The sequence below is a fragment of the Trichosurus vulpecula genome, chromosome X, assembly GCF_011100635.1.
Source record: "Trichosurus vulpecula isolate mTriVul1 chromosome X, mTriVul1.pri, whole genome shotgun sequence".
Taxonomy (NCBI): domain Eukaryota; kingdom Metazoa; phylum Chordata; class Mammalia; order Diprotodontia; family Phalangeridae; genus Trichosurus; species Trichosurus vulpecula.
Window position 1 is genome coordinate 22,273,008 of NC_050582.1, and position 16,715 is coordinate 22,289,722.

Here is a 16,715-nt window from a genome sequence, read left to right on the forward strand (position 1 = left end):
CCCTCTCTTGGCTGTCTTGCCACATTATTGACTCCTGTCGACCTTGAGATCCACCATAACCCCAGATCTTTTTCAGATGAATTGTTATCTAACCATACCTCTTCCAGCTTGTATTTTTGAAGTCGATTTTTTGAACCCAAATGTAACCTCTTACATTTGTTCCAATTAAACTGAAAGTTATTTGATTCAGCCCAACATTCTATTCCATCACCCAGTATGTTTGCCATTCCTCCTAGCCTTCTGCCGTCTGCAAATCTGATAAAAAAAAAAGCATACCATTACATCTTTATCTGTGTCATGGGTAAAAACTGTTGAAAAGTACAGAGCAGAGATCCCTGGCTTCCTTCAAGTTCCAGCTAAAACTCCATCTTGTAAGATAAGCTTTTCCTAGTCCCCCTTCCCTCAATTGATTATTTCCAATTTATCCTGTATAAAGCTTGTTTGTACATAGATGTTTGCATGTTGTCTTCCCCCATTAGACCATGAGCTCCTCAACAGCAGGAGGCTGTATTTGTTCCTGTCTATGTATCTCCAGCACTTAGCACAGTGCCTGGCACATAGTAGGTGCTTATGTGTTTATTGACTGACCGTAGAACTATTTAACCAGTTCCTAATCCACCTGAATGTAATTTCCTTTCCCTATATCCCATTTCTTAGAGAAATTAGGTTAATTAGCTTAATTAGAAATTAGTTTAATATGTCCTTTTTGAGAAAAATGATCAATCAAAATAAGTTTGCCAGACTGATAAGGGTTCTGCTAGTCCACCTTTTGCCCAGGAGGCACAGAATTCAATTCAATCCAATGGAGCTGATTACCTGACTAAGCACCTACCATGAGCAAGGCATTATACTGATCACTGAAGATACAAAGAGGAAAAAAAGAAACAGTCCCTGGCCTCAAAGAGTTCCACTCTACTGCAGGGGATGGAAGAGATACACAGAGAAGTAAATGTAAGAAATTGAGGAAGGAGAAAACATTAACAACAGAGATTCCCAGAGAAGGCGGTACCTGAGCTAAGCCTTGACGAAACTCATGGATTCCAAAAGAAGGAGATGATGACGGTGTACATTCTGGGAAGGGGGTGAGAGTGGGGTGGAGAGACAGACTATACAATTCAGGACATCAGTAGATGGACTATCAAACCTAGAGAACACCCAGGCTGTTTGTTTGGAAGGCAGCAGAGTACATAAAGGTGAAGAATATGAGTTAGAGCCAAATTGTATAGGGCTTTCAAAACCAGGCTGACAGGTGTATATTTTATCATAGAGGACAAACTTTTGAGGACCTTTAGTGGAATAATCTTGGCAACTGAAGGACGGGTTGGATAGAGGAGAGGCTGAAGAAAGGGTGACCACTTAGAAGACTATAGTAATAGTCTAGAGTGGATTCTAAAGTAGAGTGGTAATCATATAAATGGAGAGAAGGGAGCAGATGTGAGACATGTTAGAGAGGTAGAATCTACAGGACTTCACACCTGACTGAAGAGTGGAAAAGAGAGTCAAAGATGACTCTATATGGTAAAATAAATTAAACCATCATCTACTCTGCAAATAATTATTGAGGCCCTATGGGGGTGAGAGGAAAAAGGTGGTAGCAAAGATGCATAAGGCAGGATCTCTGCCCTCAAAGAGCTTACAATCTAATGGGGAAGACAAGGCTTAATAGGTCACTGAAGCAATTTTTTAAATGCAGAGAAGAGAATGAAAGGAAGGCCAGAAAGAAATATAGACAAGCAAGAGAGCTTTGAAAACTACATGTTGATTTTTTTTCAGTCTGCTGGGAAAACTGGGAAGCAGTCTGACAGATATCGAGGCTTAGCCCAACATCTTACACCATATTCCACAATAATTTCAAAATGGATACATGACCACAAAAAAATTAGAAAAGTAGATTATATACCTTTCACAGCTGTGGATAGATACATTCTTGCCCAAACAATGGAGAGAGTCAATTGCAAAAATAAATTAGTTAATTTTGATTACATGAAACAAAAAAACTTCTCCTCAAACAAAATTAATGCATCTAGAATAAGAATGGAATTAGTTGGATGTAAAAAAAAAGTATCAAATTTCTTATATAAGTGTTTGGAATCTAAGCTATATGGAAAACTACCAGAAAAAATACAGCATATCCCAAAAGTCTTAGTGAAGTTTTAAGACATAATAGCTTAAAACTGCATTAAGACTTTCAGATTACCCTATATGAAACCAAAAAACCTTAATATATAAGTGGTCAAAGAATATGAACAAACCATTCTCAAAAGAACTGAAAATTATTAACAATCATGAAACAATGCTCCAAATTACTAACAATAAGAAAAATGCTAATCAAAACAACCCCAAAGGGGCAGCTAGGTGGCGCAGTGAGTAGAGCACTGGCCCTGGAGTCAGGAGGACCTGAGTTCTAATCCAGCCTCAGACACTTGACACTTGTACTAGCTGTGTGACCTTGGGCAAGTCACTTAACCCCAATTGCCCTGCCAAAAAGCAAAAAAAAAAAAAACAACAACAACCCCAAGGTTTCTAATTGGCAAAGATGACAAAAGATAGGCATAGTCAATATTACAGGGGTTGTGGGAAGATAGGCACACTGGTACATTGTTGGTAAAGCTGTGAATCAATATAACTATTTTGGAAAGAAATTGGGAATTAAGCGAAAAAAGTAACTAAAATGGCCATACCCTTTGACCCAGAGATTCTACTACTAGGCTTATATCTCCAAGAGGCCAGTGAAAAGAAAGTCCCTATATATACCAAAATATTTACAGCAGCACTTTTTGTGGTAGCAAAGAACTGGAAACAAAGTAAATGCCCATCAATTGAGGAATGGCTAAATAAAATGTGTTATATGAAATCAATGGAATATTACTGTGCTATGGAAAATGATGACTACAGAGAAGCACGAAAAAATTTACATAATCTCATACAGAGTGAAGTAAGTATAGTCAAGAAAACAATATACATGACTACAACAATGTAAATTTAAAGAACAGCCATGAAGCAATCAAATGTGAATGCTACAAGTATGGTCCCAATGCAGGGATATGAGATGATATCCCCACTCTACCTTCTTTACAGAAGTGAGAGGCCCAGGGGATGGAAAACTGCATACATTTTCAGACTTTTTTCAATGTACTGATCGGTTTTACTGATTTTTTCTCTTCTTGCTCTTTTTATCTTTTTCTTTTTAAAAATTTTTACATGAGAGACTCTAGTGGTATAAAAAAAACAAAATAATCAATAAAATTTATTTTCTCCAAAAGGGCAGGCTGCTTGAAAAGGGTTTTTAAAAGGCTAAAAATATAATAGAGGTGCTAGAGCAGCACCCGCCGCACTGCCGAGATGTTGATGCCCAAGAAGAACCGAATTGCCATCTATGAACTCCTTTTTAAGGAGGGAGTGATGGTAGCCAAGAAGGATGTCCACATGCCAAAGCACCCCGAGCTGGCAGACAAGAATGTGCCCACTCTCCATGTCATGAAGGCCATGCAGTCTCTAAAGTCTCGTGGCTATGTTAAGGAGCAGTTTGCATGGAGGCATTTCTACTGGTACCTCGCCAATGAGGACATTCAGTACCTCCGGGATTACCTTCACCTGCCCCCTGAGATCGTGCCTGCCACACTCCGAAGAAGTCGTCCTGAGACAGGAAGGCCAAGGCCCAAAGGTCTGGAGGGCGAGCGACCTGCCCGGCTTACTCGGGGTGAAGCTGACAGAGACACATACAGACAAAGTGCTGCTCCTCCTGGTGCTGACAAGAAGGCTGAGGCTGGGGCTGGGTCAGCAACAGAATTCCAGCTTAGAGGTGGATTTGGTCGTGGACGTGGTCAACCTCCTCAATAGAAACTGTAGAGATATGTTTCATATTCAATAAAATTTGGGAAAAAAAACATTAAAAAAATATATAACAGAGGTAAAAAACAGAATTCAGATACTCCTATTTCCCTTTTGTATGACGAAAAGGTAGCAAGGCATAATGGATAGAGAGAGTTTCTACACTGGGCAATGGGTAACCTGCAATAATATAATGAAATCACAGTGCCTAAATAAAAAAGGATAGAAAAACAAGTTCATTTGTGTTAGGATCATTTTCATTTTAATTGATGTCAGTGTCTCCTTGTTTTAAGCTTCCCTTCTGCACTGTTTACCCTTCATACAGCTTCCAAAATAATTTTCCTAAAGCATAGGTCTAACCATGTCACTCCTTCACTTTAAAAGCTTGTAATAATTCCCTGTTGCCTCTTAGATAAAGTGCAGACTCCTCAGCCCAGCATGGAAGGCTGTCCACAGTTGAACCCCAGCCTGCCTTCTCAGACTTATTTCCCACAATTACCCTTTACTGCCTCTCTGCTACAGCCACAGCAGCCTACCTCTGGCCATTTATGCAAACCACTCCATGTCCCCAGTGCATGCCTTTATCATATCGGACTGTCAAAACCCTTTTCTTCCTCCACAGATGGACTCACATGTTACCTTCTTCATGAAGTATTCACTCCCCTCCCTCCCCTGACCAAAAGCTATCTGTTATTCTCAGATTTTCCTAAAGCTTTTTGCCTGGATCACTCCTTTCTTTCTACCATGCTATACTTATCATTATACTTATGTTTCCAGGTGTGTGTGCATGTTTGTGTGTATACGTGTGGCATTTGTGTGTGGTATGTATGACTATTGTGTGTATGTGTGTGTGGTGTTTATTGTGGAGTATGTGTGTGTGCAAGTGGTGCATGTATATATGTCTGGTGTTTGTGTGTGGAACATGCGGATGTATATATGTGTAGAGTGTGTGTCTATTTGTCTGGTGTGTGTATGTTTTCTGTGTTATATACGTGTGGTGTATGTCTGTCTTGTATATGTAGGTCTGGTGTGTGTATGTTTGGTGTATTGTGTTTGTATAGTGTATTTCGGTTTGGTATTTGTATGTCTGGTGTGTGTATGTTTGCTGTGCTGTATATGTGCGGTATATGCATGTGTGGTATGTGTTATGGTGTTTGTGTGTGCAGTGGGATGTGCATGTACATGCACGTGCTACCCCAACCCCACCCCAAGAGATCCTGGAAGACAAGATTAAGTTTTTCCACCTCTGCATCCCTGGTACCCAGCACAGCACTTTGCATATAGCAGCACTTAATTAATGAAAGTTTGTTTTGCTGAATTAACAATGAACTGAATTGACAATAATTTCATTTAACAGAAACAAAAGAATTTGATTTTCTGAGAGCAAAACAGTATACCCAGGATGTGCAGAGAATGTTGGTCTTTTGTCTTATTCTACTGAAGCAAAAAAAAAAATCATGGCCTGTTTCAGTGATCCTGCAGCCATTCTCTCCTTTGCCTTTGAAATGTAATTGCATTTTATTATTTGATGGGATTTAATGTTCTGTAACAGTTACAAATTTACCAGCCTTCATCTGTCCTTACCATCCCAACAGCATGAGTCCTTTGCAAAAAAACAGGATGGTATTGGCTTGTTTTCCTTTCTTGAAATGACCTTAGGTTCCAGTCCTTCCCCCCGACCAGTCCCCCAAAACACACTGTGTTTGGGAAAGAGATTGAAGCCCTCATGGGTGACAGACAGATTTGGAGGATCCAAGAGAGTGTCTCTCATCTTCCTGAGACCATTCAGTGACAGTCTCGCCTGAAGGGAGGGGGTGGCCTTCCTGTCCTGGGAGTCCATGTTTCTAGCTGTGTACGTGAGTCAAGGGAAAACTGCTTTCTTCTTGAGAAAAAGCCAAGGTTCTTCTCCATTGCCATCAGCGAGCCAAAGGCCCACAAATTCCCACACATATCATCCCTGTGCTATCACCCAAAAGTAACCCAAGGCCCAATAAATCCCCCTACATTACTCTAGAACCTTTATAAGAAGCAGCTGGATCTGTTCACAAGCTGTTAGCATTTCAGTTCCCACTTTACCGAGTCATTTACATATAGCTCCATCACCCTACACAAGTTTGAAGAAGGGGTGAGGAGAGTAGGAAATGTTTGTCTTTACGATGAATTGGATTCTTCTAATCTTGTGCTGACCTGGAATCAATAAATTCCATCTGACAAATACTTGTGCTCTCCTAACCTAAACTTGTAGAGAAAATGAAGACCAAAAAAGAGCTCATTATGAAACAGCGTGGTATAGTGAATAGAACACAGGGGTGGAATGAAGAGACCTGGGTACCAGTACCATCTCCGACACTTATTAGCCGTGTGTGACCCTGGGCAACTCCCACTGCCTCTCTGGACTTCAACTTCCTTACATCTATAAAATGGGAACAGTAAGACCTCTAATACCTCTCTTACCAGATCACTGTGAGGATACATCTAACACAACCAGTGAGGGTTCGAACCAATGGCATTAGAGAAGAGAAGCCCCCTAGAACCATGAGGGAAGGATGTAGCAGCCTGGCTCTGGGAGGGTCAACCAGAGAGTTCTCATTACATATATAAAATGTTTTGTGAACCTTAATGGTTATGTTATTGCCCAGTTGTTTCAGTCATGTCTGATTCTTCATGCCCCCATTTGATCATTAAAAATTCTTGGGAAATATTTAACAAAATACGTAAAAATATTTTTTAAACAAATATTATTGTGCCATAAGAAAAACCAATTTCAAGGACTTAAAAACTTTGGAAAGACTGATAACTGTGCACAGTAAAGTAAGCAGAACCAGGAGAACAATACACATAATGAATAAAATAATGTAAAAGAAAACAATGCTTAAAGACATCAGAACTCATAGGATACTAATGCACTGTTGGTGGAGTTGTGAACTGATCTAATCATTCAGGACAGCAATTTGGAAGTATGCCCAGAGAGCAATCAAACTATACACACCTTTTGATCCAACAATATCACTACTAGGTGCGTATTCCAAAGAGATAAAAAAGGAAAAGAACCTACTTGTACAAAAATATTTACAACAGCTGTTTTTTGTGATGGCAAAGAATTGGAAATTGAAGGGATGTCCATCAATTGGGGAATGGCTAAACAAACTGTGGCATGTTATGGTTATGGAATATCACTGTGCTATAAGAAATGACAAGCCCTAGAAGTGGTATTGCTGGGTCAAAGGGTATGCATTTTTATAGCCCTTTGGGCATAGTTCCAAATTGCTCTCCAGAATGGCTGGATCAGTTCACAACTCCACCAACAATGTAACAATGTTCCAATTTTCCCACATCCTCTCCAGCATTTATCATTTTCCTGTTTTGTCATTTTAGCCAATCTGACAGGAGAGATGTGGTACCTAAGAGTTGTTTTGATTTGCATTTCTCTCATCAGTAGTGATTTCGAGCATTTTTTCATATGCCTATAGATATCTTTAATTTCTTCCTCTGAAAACTGCCTGTTCATATCCTTTGACCATTTCTCAATTGGGGAATGACTTGTATTTCTATATATTTGGCTCAGTTCCCTGTATATTTTAGAGATGAGGCCTTTATCAGAGACACTGGTTATAAATATTTTCTCCCAATTTTCTGCTTCCCTCCTAATCTTTGTTGCATTGGCTTTTTATACGAAAACTTTTCAATTTAACATAATCAAAATTATCCATTTTGCATTTTGCAATGCTATCTATCTCTTGTTGTGTCATGAATTCTTTCCTTTCCCATAAATATGATAGGTAAACTATTCCTTGCTCTCCCAAATTGCTTATAGTATCAGCCTTTATTCCTAAATCCTGAACCCATTTTGACTTTATTTTGGTATATTGTGTAAGATATTGGTCTATGCCAAGTTTCTTCCCTACCATTTTCCAATTTTCCCAGCAGTTTTTGTGAAATAGTGAATTCTGGGCCCAGAAGTTGGATTCTTTGGGTTTATCAAAGAGTAGATTGCTATAGTCGTTCACTACTGCATCTTGTGTACCTAACCTATTCATGCCTCTGTTTCTTAGCCAGTACCACACAAGTGGGAAAAGGACCCATATGTACAAAAATATTTATAGTGGCTCTCTTTGTGGTAGCTAAGAATTGGAAATCAAAGGGATGCCCATCAATTGGGGAATGGCTGAACAAGTTGTGGTACATGAATGTAATGGAATACTATCGTGCTATAAGAAATGGGGATGATACAGACTTCATAATAACCTGGAAAAACCTACACGATATAATGCTGAGTGAGCAGAGCAGAACTAGGAGAACATTATATACAACCACAGATATATGGATTCTGTGATGACTAACCTTGATAGACCTCGCTCTTCTCAGCAATACAAGGTTCAAAGACAATTCCAAAAGGACTCATGATGGAGAGAGCTATCTACATCCAGAGAAAGAACCATGGAGTCTGAATGCAGATTGAGACACACTATTTGCTCTCCTTTTTTGCTCTTTTGTTTTTGTTTGGGGGGGGGGTTGGTTTTGTTTTTTCTCTCTCATGATTCATTCCATTGGTCATAATTCTTCATTGCAACTTGACTACTATGTATATAAGTTTAATGCGAAGTTATATGTAGAAGATATATTGGATTCCATGCCATCTTGGGGAGGGGGGAGGGGGGAAAGAAAATCTGGAACTCAAAATCATGCAGAAGTGAGTGTTGTAAACTAAAAAATAAAAAATCTTAATTTAAAAAAATCTAAAAAAAGTAATGACGAGCACAATGATTTCTGAAAAACCTGGAAAGACCTACACAAACTAATGCAAAGTGAAGTGATCAGAAGCAGGAGAACACTGTACACAGCAATAACACTGTATGAGGATCAACTGTGAATGACTTAGCTATTCCCAGCAATACAATGATCCAAGACAATTCCAAAGGTCTCATGAGCAAAATGCTATCCACATCCAGAGAAAGAACCGATATAGTCTGAATGCAGATTGAAGCAGACTATTTTCACTGCCTTTATTTTTACATGTTTTTTTTTCTTTCAGTTGGTTTCTTCTTTCACAACTATGACTAATATGGAAATATGTTTTACATGATTGCACATACATAACCTATATTGAACTGCTTACCATCTTAGGGAGGGGAGAGGTGAGGAAGGTAAGGAAAAAATTTGGAACTTAAAATTTTTAAATGAATGCTAAAATTTGTCTTTACATGTAATTAGAAAAAATAAAATACTATTTAAAAAAGATATCAGAACTCAGATCAATGTAATAAGCAATACTGACTCGCTCCAGAGGGACTAATAATGAAACCCACTTCTATCCTCTTGGTAAAGAGATGGTGGACTAAAGGTGAAGAATGAGGCATGCACCGTTAGTCATGGTCAATGGGGCCATTTTTTCTTAATTGCTCCTTCTTTATACATACAAAAAGGGAGAAATAATTGGGAAGTTACAGTGATAAAAAACAATAAAACTTTTTTTAAAAGAAGGCATAATACTCAAAAAGAATTCAGAATTTTAACAGCCATGTGCTCCAAAACAACAAGCTCAAATATTAGAATTTTGATATTTGTAATTAAGTGAAAATTTCTTTGTGTCCCAGAAGCGAAATAAAAGTACTAACATCTTGTAATGCTTTTCTTTGGCCCCTAAGGACATACCAAGATGAGGGGAGGAGAGGGATGGCTGAAAGTAGTAACACAGAAATTAAATGATTAATGAATGTTCACGAACCTGTAATGTGTCCCCATTTCTATGGAAAAGCAGACATTTCTTCTTGCCACACCCTTTTGTCTCTTGGTACACCACATCCAAGGTCAATTTCAAAGTGCAAAGTGCTCATTTAAACTTTTGCCCTTTGATTCCTCTTGAATAATTGGTTCTTTAACGAATAAGGACATATGTGGTTAGCCTAATAGATTAGCTCTCAAGCTTCCCTAATTTCTTCCTAGCAGAATGCTTGATCTGGAGTCCAAGGACCTAAATTTGAATTCTGGCTCTGCCACTTACCCTCTTTGCAACTCCGGGCAACTCCCTTCATTTCCCTGGGCTTCAAGTTCTTAATCTGTAAGGGGTGTGACTCAATGGCCTTGAAGTGTAAACACTGTCACTTAGGAGAGAGACTATTTCCAAGGTCCCTTTGATCTCTACTGCACTGCTAGAATATATTCTGATTGCGTATTTATAGAAGGTACAGGTCTTTATCAACTCCCACGCTAACAATGTCACATAAGAATAATAAAATAAAAAATCCAGCCAAGGGGCAATGGAGAGGAGCATGCTGGGGACCAATAAGATGCAGCTTACATCTTATGCTAACCTCTACTCAAGAAGTAGCAGAAGGAACATGAGTAAAGAAGAGGGTTACAGAAGGAGGTGGGCTAGTAATGAGATATGAGGGAGGGTTAACACACCAATGGCCGGAGTACTCAACATTTCTAAAGCCCTCCAAGCTGTCAGATGACTCTTCCATGAAAGAGCTCCAGAAGTGCATGGATGAGAGTCAGCCAGGATGAGAAGTGGATGGGCCACAGTCAGCACAAGTGGAGGGCTGAAGAGATCTCCAATGCACTGGGGTGCTGAAGGATAAGGCCACACAAAGCATCTCTGATGTCTAAGGTCTTCTCTTTTCTCTCTTCTTTGAGATAAATGCCCTGCTTGCATTATTTTTTCAATTTCCTCTGTGTGTAACTCCTGATAAGGTCAACAAGGTGGCTAATGGTATTTAAGACCTGACCTTGTACTTTCCTTAAAGGTTCAGGTATTGATTATAGTATGAGGATGGGAGTATATTAATGATTAGAGTCTAACCTAGAAGGTCAAGTTTGCAACTGACTCATTAGTGAATCATGGCAAACTCACCCCGCCTTTCCCTTCTAATGCTGCACACAGAATGCCATCAAAATGAGGACATTTCAGAGCCAGAAGGACTTCAGAGACCACTAACTCCCTCTTCTTCTCCTCACACCATGGATCCATTTTCTGCAGGGCTGCTAGTAGGAAAGACTTTGGGGACTGAGTAATACAATGAATAGCTCCCCAAAGTCACAGTTTTAGAAAGCAGTGACCTCACTCTGATCTTGGCTCATCCATCATCTTGAATTCCACAAATGAAACATTTGTACCAATAAGACCATGATGCCCTCCTCTCATTCATTCATTCCACAAATGTCCACCAAGCCCCCCTCCAGTACACAGGGCATGCTAAATAAAGACCTTGACTAGGTTTTCTTTGTAAACATCACCATTCTGTAAGTTTGGGGCTTGTCTAAGCCACGGGAACTTTTGGCAAAGACCAAATGACAGCAGGGCAATTGGCACTGCAGGAGCCCCTCCCCTACCACAGCACTTTCTGGGAGCCAGTGAAGTTGGTGAGCAGTGCCCGCCTGGCCATCCCCCCCCCAGTTCACTCACATATCAAGGCCAAGGCAGACAGCTGTCTCCAAAGACCCAGAGCTCTGACATTTGAAAAGAAATAAGGCAGTGGTATTGAAAAGAAATACCGTCCTGCTCTTACAATATTGTAAGCAATGCCTTTGACCCCACTCTTCCAATTCGATTCAATTCCACAGATATTTGCTAAGCCTTTATCATATGCCAGGTATTGTGCTATGAGAAAGGTCTAGAGTGATTGCTCATTTGTGATAAATTTAGAATTTACGGAGTCTTATTAGATTTGAAACTAAATAGATACTTCCTATCTCAAAGCTAAAGATAGACAAGGCAACGCCTCCAGCTAAAAGCATAAGAAGAGTATGCCACATCTATGGGATAGAAAGCAGGTCCCTTTAAAATGGAAATACAAATGAGGTCATTGCTTTCCAAAACTGTGACTTTGGGGGGGTGCTATTCATTGTATTACTCAGTCCCCAAAGGAAACAAACAGTCCCATAATGGACTTTTCACAAGAAATGTTCCCTCCCACCTACCAGATTCCACCAGCTGACCCTGCGGTGGTCAAACATACTGGAGCTGATGGGCAATACCCTCTTGGATTACGAGATCAGCAGAGCATAGACTTAAAGTTAGAAGCAACTCAAGGAAACTGCTGTGACACTCATTCTGAGCAGATGAGGTAGCTCTTCCCCAGCTCATTGCAGAGCTCAGAACTGAAACCAGAAACCTCTAAATTCTAGGCCCAGGTCCCAATTGGCATATTTGGTGACTCACTCAAAGATTCAGAACACAAGGAAAGATGCCTTAATACACCACAAAGGTCACACAATTAAAATTTCACACAATGAGGGGAGGAGAGGGATGGATGAAAGTAGTAACACAGAAATTAAAAAAAAAGAATCTCAATTTTTAAATAAGTTGAATGATGAAAAAGCCACAGCTCAGAAAATTCAACACTTTTCTATTGACCATATCCAAAGGTTTTTCCTCAGTCCTCACCCTCCTTGATCTTTCTGAAGCATCAGCCAGTATAGACCATCCCTTTCTTTGTGAAACTCTCTATACCCTTAACTTCTGCAGGACAGTTACCAGTTGGCCATATATACATGCCAAAGATAGAAATGTGGCTAAGCTAGAGGAATAGATGACCTTGCCTGCTGGCCTTGATTTTTATGCTTGGATGACAGACACAAAGCATCTTGTTCCCCCACAAAATGACTAAAGTGAGTCAGCCTCACAGAGTTCTGGGGATCTCTTTGGCATAGTCCTTCTAAAATGCCTTTGGGGGCACATAATTCTCATAAGGAAATTAGAGAAATTAAGTAATTTTTTATGTCAGGATAGGGTTTCTGACCAACCACTCCCCCCCCCACCTAGCCCCTGAGGAGCATGAAGTCAAGGGTTAAAAAAAATATTTATGCCTTCTGGCATTAGCTAATGGTAGCTGTTCTGTATCCTGAAAAGCTTGGCCCCTGGAAGAAGAAATCTCGTTTTGGAGAGAAGGCACCTTTCACCAATAAGGCTCTCCTAAGAACAGGCAGGCTCTCCCTCTGGGAGGGAAAACCTCTGAGGATTGCCCCTCCTTATCCAATAGTTAGCTGTAAAAGGGTCTATCTTTCTTAAATGGCTATAGATAGCAAAAGGTCTTTGAGCTTTAATCTACAAGAGAGAGGGGCCAGCTCAATCTTTTTCTTACATAGAAAGCTAGAAGCAGAAAGGTTTTCTACACCCTCTCACTGGAGCGATGTCTAGCAGCAGCCATTAGACCAGTAGGACAGCAGCCATGAGAGATCAGCAGAGGATGTGGCTGGGCTGGGCAAATGAAGAAGGGACCAATGGATATAGACTAGAAGACACTCCAATCCTACCTGCAATGCATGGACTTCCCTACTGATGTGATGAGTTCATTCTTTGCTACTGGATTCAGTGGCAAGTCCAATTTATGTCCTTGTCTGTCTTTGTAATAAATAAGTTTATATTCAAAAACAACTGATTCTAGGAAAAGACATTGAGTGAAACAGTGTTATAAAGGGCAATTCATTTCAGCATCATACCAGTAAGTTTGCTACTCAGCAATCAGTCAAATGACACATGACATGAAGGCTTCTCAACGTTATGTTGAATCATCTATTACATTATTTTTCCAGGCCTGTGATTTCATCAGTGTAGAAGAATTCCTGATAAGGAAATTCCTTCCACCAGCAGAGGTCAACATCTTGCCTGCACCTTGTAGTCTTAGGCTCATAATGGTCTGGTGGCACTCAATAACATTACTGCCAAAGGATGGTGGCAGCATCCACTTACACCTGGAAAACAAGCCAACAGCAACCTTCTTTCTCTGTACTGAGAGTAACACAAGACAAAACAAGTTGCTCTCCTGAGTCCTCTGCCAAGAAGTGGCATTAGCCTAACATTTAATTACAATGGCTGCTATTTTCCAAGAGCTTCAAAAGTCGATCAAGAACTATCAGACCCAAGCAAAGTTAATTAACAGATGCCACTCTCAAACCTGCCCTAATAGGGGGAATGCAAAAATTGGGCCAATACATTGAAAGGGCTCTGAAAATGACAGGCAGCATGGTTGCAAACTTCAAGAAGATAAATTTGTGCCTGCTGAGCTCAAAAGGAACAAATGTATGGTGCAGGGAAAAGAGTGCTGCTGCTGCTGCTGGGGCCAAAGGCCTGAGGCCAATCCCAGCTCTGTGGCTTACTGCCTGTGTGACCCACTACCTTGACAAAGGCATTGAGGCTCTCCAGGCCCCAGCTTCCTCGGCTAGAAAACTGGAGACTAGATCAGATGAGCTCAAAAGGCCCTTTTAGCTCTTACTACATAGTTTTTTTAAGTTCATTCTTTTATATATTGAAATCTAATCTTAGATATTAAAAAAGAGAGGCTAAGATGCCATAAAATAGACAAAAAGTGTTTAAGAGAGCTTTTAACTCATAGCAGTGATGCATGGATACCTAAAAGACACTCTCAGGGAAACAGAGGTGTGAGGGTAGTCCTGGTGTCCAAGCACTAACTTAGCTCAGGGCAGAAACCCTCAGCACCAGAAGCTTGGTCGTAAGAGGACAGATTTTGTTTGGCCGCAGCAACTCGTGAAATTATCTAATAAGGTCTGGTTGGATGACCCTAGGTAAGTCCCTTAACATCTCAAGGCCACAAGTACCTCACTAAGATGTGTCAAAAGTCTTGTGCTGCCTGAGGACTCTGGAGTCATCATATGAAACAACAAACATCAGAGGGAGACAACATGGAACGAAAGGCATTGAAAGGCCAGGAAACAGAAACCCGAGGAACAGGGCCATCGGCAAGGACCTCGAAGGCCATCAACTTCAGCCCTGTCATTTCGAGCCCCAGGAAGGGCTGCTGACATGGGAGCTGGGATTCTGAAGTGACTTCCCCAAGATCACATTGCCTCTTGATTTCAGAAACAACACTTCATAGAAAAAGAACACAGACTGCTCTCCAGAGCCTGTAGCCCACTAATGCTAAAGGCAAGTATCATTAAGACTCGATGCTCTCTCTATAGAAAGAACTACGGAGTCTGAATGCGGATTGAAGCATGCTATTTTCACTTTGCTTTTTTCTTTCTTGTTGTTTTCCCTTTTGTTCAGACTCCTCTTTCACAACATGACTAATATGGAAATATGTTTAATGTGATTGTACATGTATAACCTATATCATATTGCTTGCTGTCTTGGGGAGGGAGGGAGAAAACATTTGGAACTCAAAATCTTATAAAAGTGAATGTTGAAAACTATTTTTCCACGTAATTAGAAAAAATAAAATATTATTAAGGGGGGAAAAAACTGGATGCTCTCTGCCTTGGAAGGCTGAAACCATGGGGGTCCACATTCCAGGTTCCAGTTCTCCTAGTGGAGTTGTCCCTAGAATAGGAAGGCTAAAAGGAGTCATTCTTGCAGAAGCTGATTCTTTTGAGGGGCAGCCCTGGGGAAGATGACCTAGACTTGGTATGCAGAGAGGCATATCTCAGCCTGATGTCAGAGAAAACTCCCTACCGAGGAGAATTGTCCCAAAGAAGAACGGGCTGCCTGAGGGGAGTGGGTTTCCCCAATCACTGGAGGGCTTTATCAGGGGTGGGGAACCTACAGCCTCCAGACCACATGTGGCCCTCTAGGTCCTAAAGTGCCATCCACTGACCAAATTCAAACTTCACAGAACAGATCCCCTTAATAAAAGGATTTGTTCTGTAAAACTTGGACGCAAAGGGACAAACTTGAGGACCTAGAGGGCCACATGTGGCCTTGAGGCCGCAGGTTCCCCACCCCTGGCTTTAAGCTAGGGCTAACTGACCACATGTTGGGGGCACTACTGCAAAGATTCCTCTTCAGCAACCTAGCAGACCAGATGATCACTTGAATCCTTTCCAATTCTCGAACTGTGTGATCCACCCTTCTGGCGCTGTCTAGTCTACTAACTTATCTCTCCTTCCTCAGTCTATCTGGTCCTTTCTGCCTGTACTTGTCCACTCACCCTGACAGGACCCAAACCCCACAATCAACCAGTTCAACAACTTCCCAACACCTCCTTGACTCTCCACCACACCTATCCTACAGACCACCTCCAGCCTAGGGCAAAGCCTGCCAGTGGCTTTCTCTGCTCCGGTCCCCACTCCCAGCTGATGGGCCACATCACCAATTCAGTCTAGCTAACATAAGCAGGACTCTCAGAGTTGCTCAGGAAGCTTTGGATCATCTCTACCTGATTACCTCATTCACCACAGAAACTGTTCCAAACTGTTTATACTGTCCTCAAGGCCCAGAGCCCAGCCCTGTCCCTTTACTCTCTGCGCACTAACTCACTTCCTTTTTTTACCAAGAGGAGAGAGGTCATCTGGGATGAGCTCCAGCACTTCTCTACCCTCTACCTCCAAATTGCTCCATCTCTTTGCCTCATTCCTCCTCAAAGTGACAACCACCCTCCTGCTGATTTCCTCCACCTCCACTGCATCTTCCAGCTCTCCTTACCCACTGGCCCCTTTCTCTTTCCCTAGAAACATGTTCTGGTCTTCCCTATACTAAAAAATCTTTCCTTGGACTCTGCAAGGGAAACCCCGGGAGCACTGTCTTCTCTGCCCTCACCTTTACAATCACACTGACTCCCCTGCCCTGGCCTGCCTCATACTCAGAAACCTGCCTGCTGCCCCACCACTCCAATGGAACTGCTCTCTCAGCTCACCAACAGCCTGCTCCTTGCCAAATCCAATAGGCTTTTGTTACAAAAAGAGATCCAGAGCATTTTCCTCAAGTTGGAAAAGAACCCAAATTGTTTGGGGAATTTGAGAAAAATCTAAATCTCAGATGAAATATTTATGGGATGGTGCAAATCCTTCCTCCTGCTGCTACCTTTGGTTATAAAGAGATAAGATTATCTAATTAAAGTTTCCAGGGCTGCAGTCCTAGCCTATACATTTTTTTTAAAAAGAGCATTAACAAATTCAAAAGAAAGGCAAGTGTCCTGAGCTGGGTACAG

General features: G+C 41.1%; 2 protein-coding genes across 2 annotated transcripts in view; one reads left to right on the forward strand and one right to left on the reverse strand.

The window, feature by feature from the left end:
• LOC118832468 (sodium/hydrogen exchanger 2-like) overlaps window positions 1-16,715 on the reverse strand; it is a 110,590-nt gene that overhangs the window by 85,999 nt on the left and 7,876 nt on the right. The gene's annotated exons all lie outside the window — the stretch shown is intronic.
• Window positions 3,343-3,885, forward strand: LOC118832469 (40S ribosomal protein S10-like). The gene has a single exon (XM_036739781.1). It carries the CDS (start codon window positions 3,343-3,345, stop codon window positions 3,838-3,840), a length of 498 nt encoding a protein of 165 aa, XP_036595676.1. The 3' UTR covers window positions 3,841-3,885.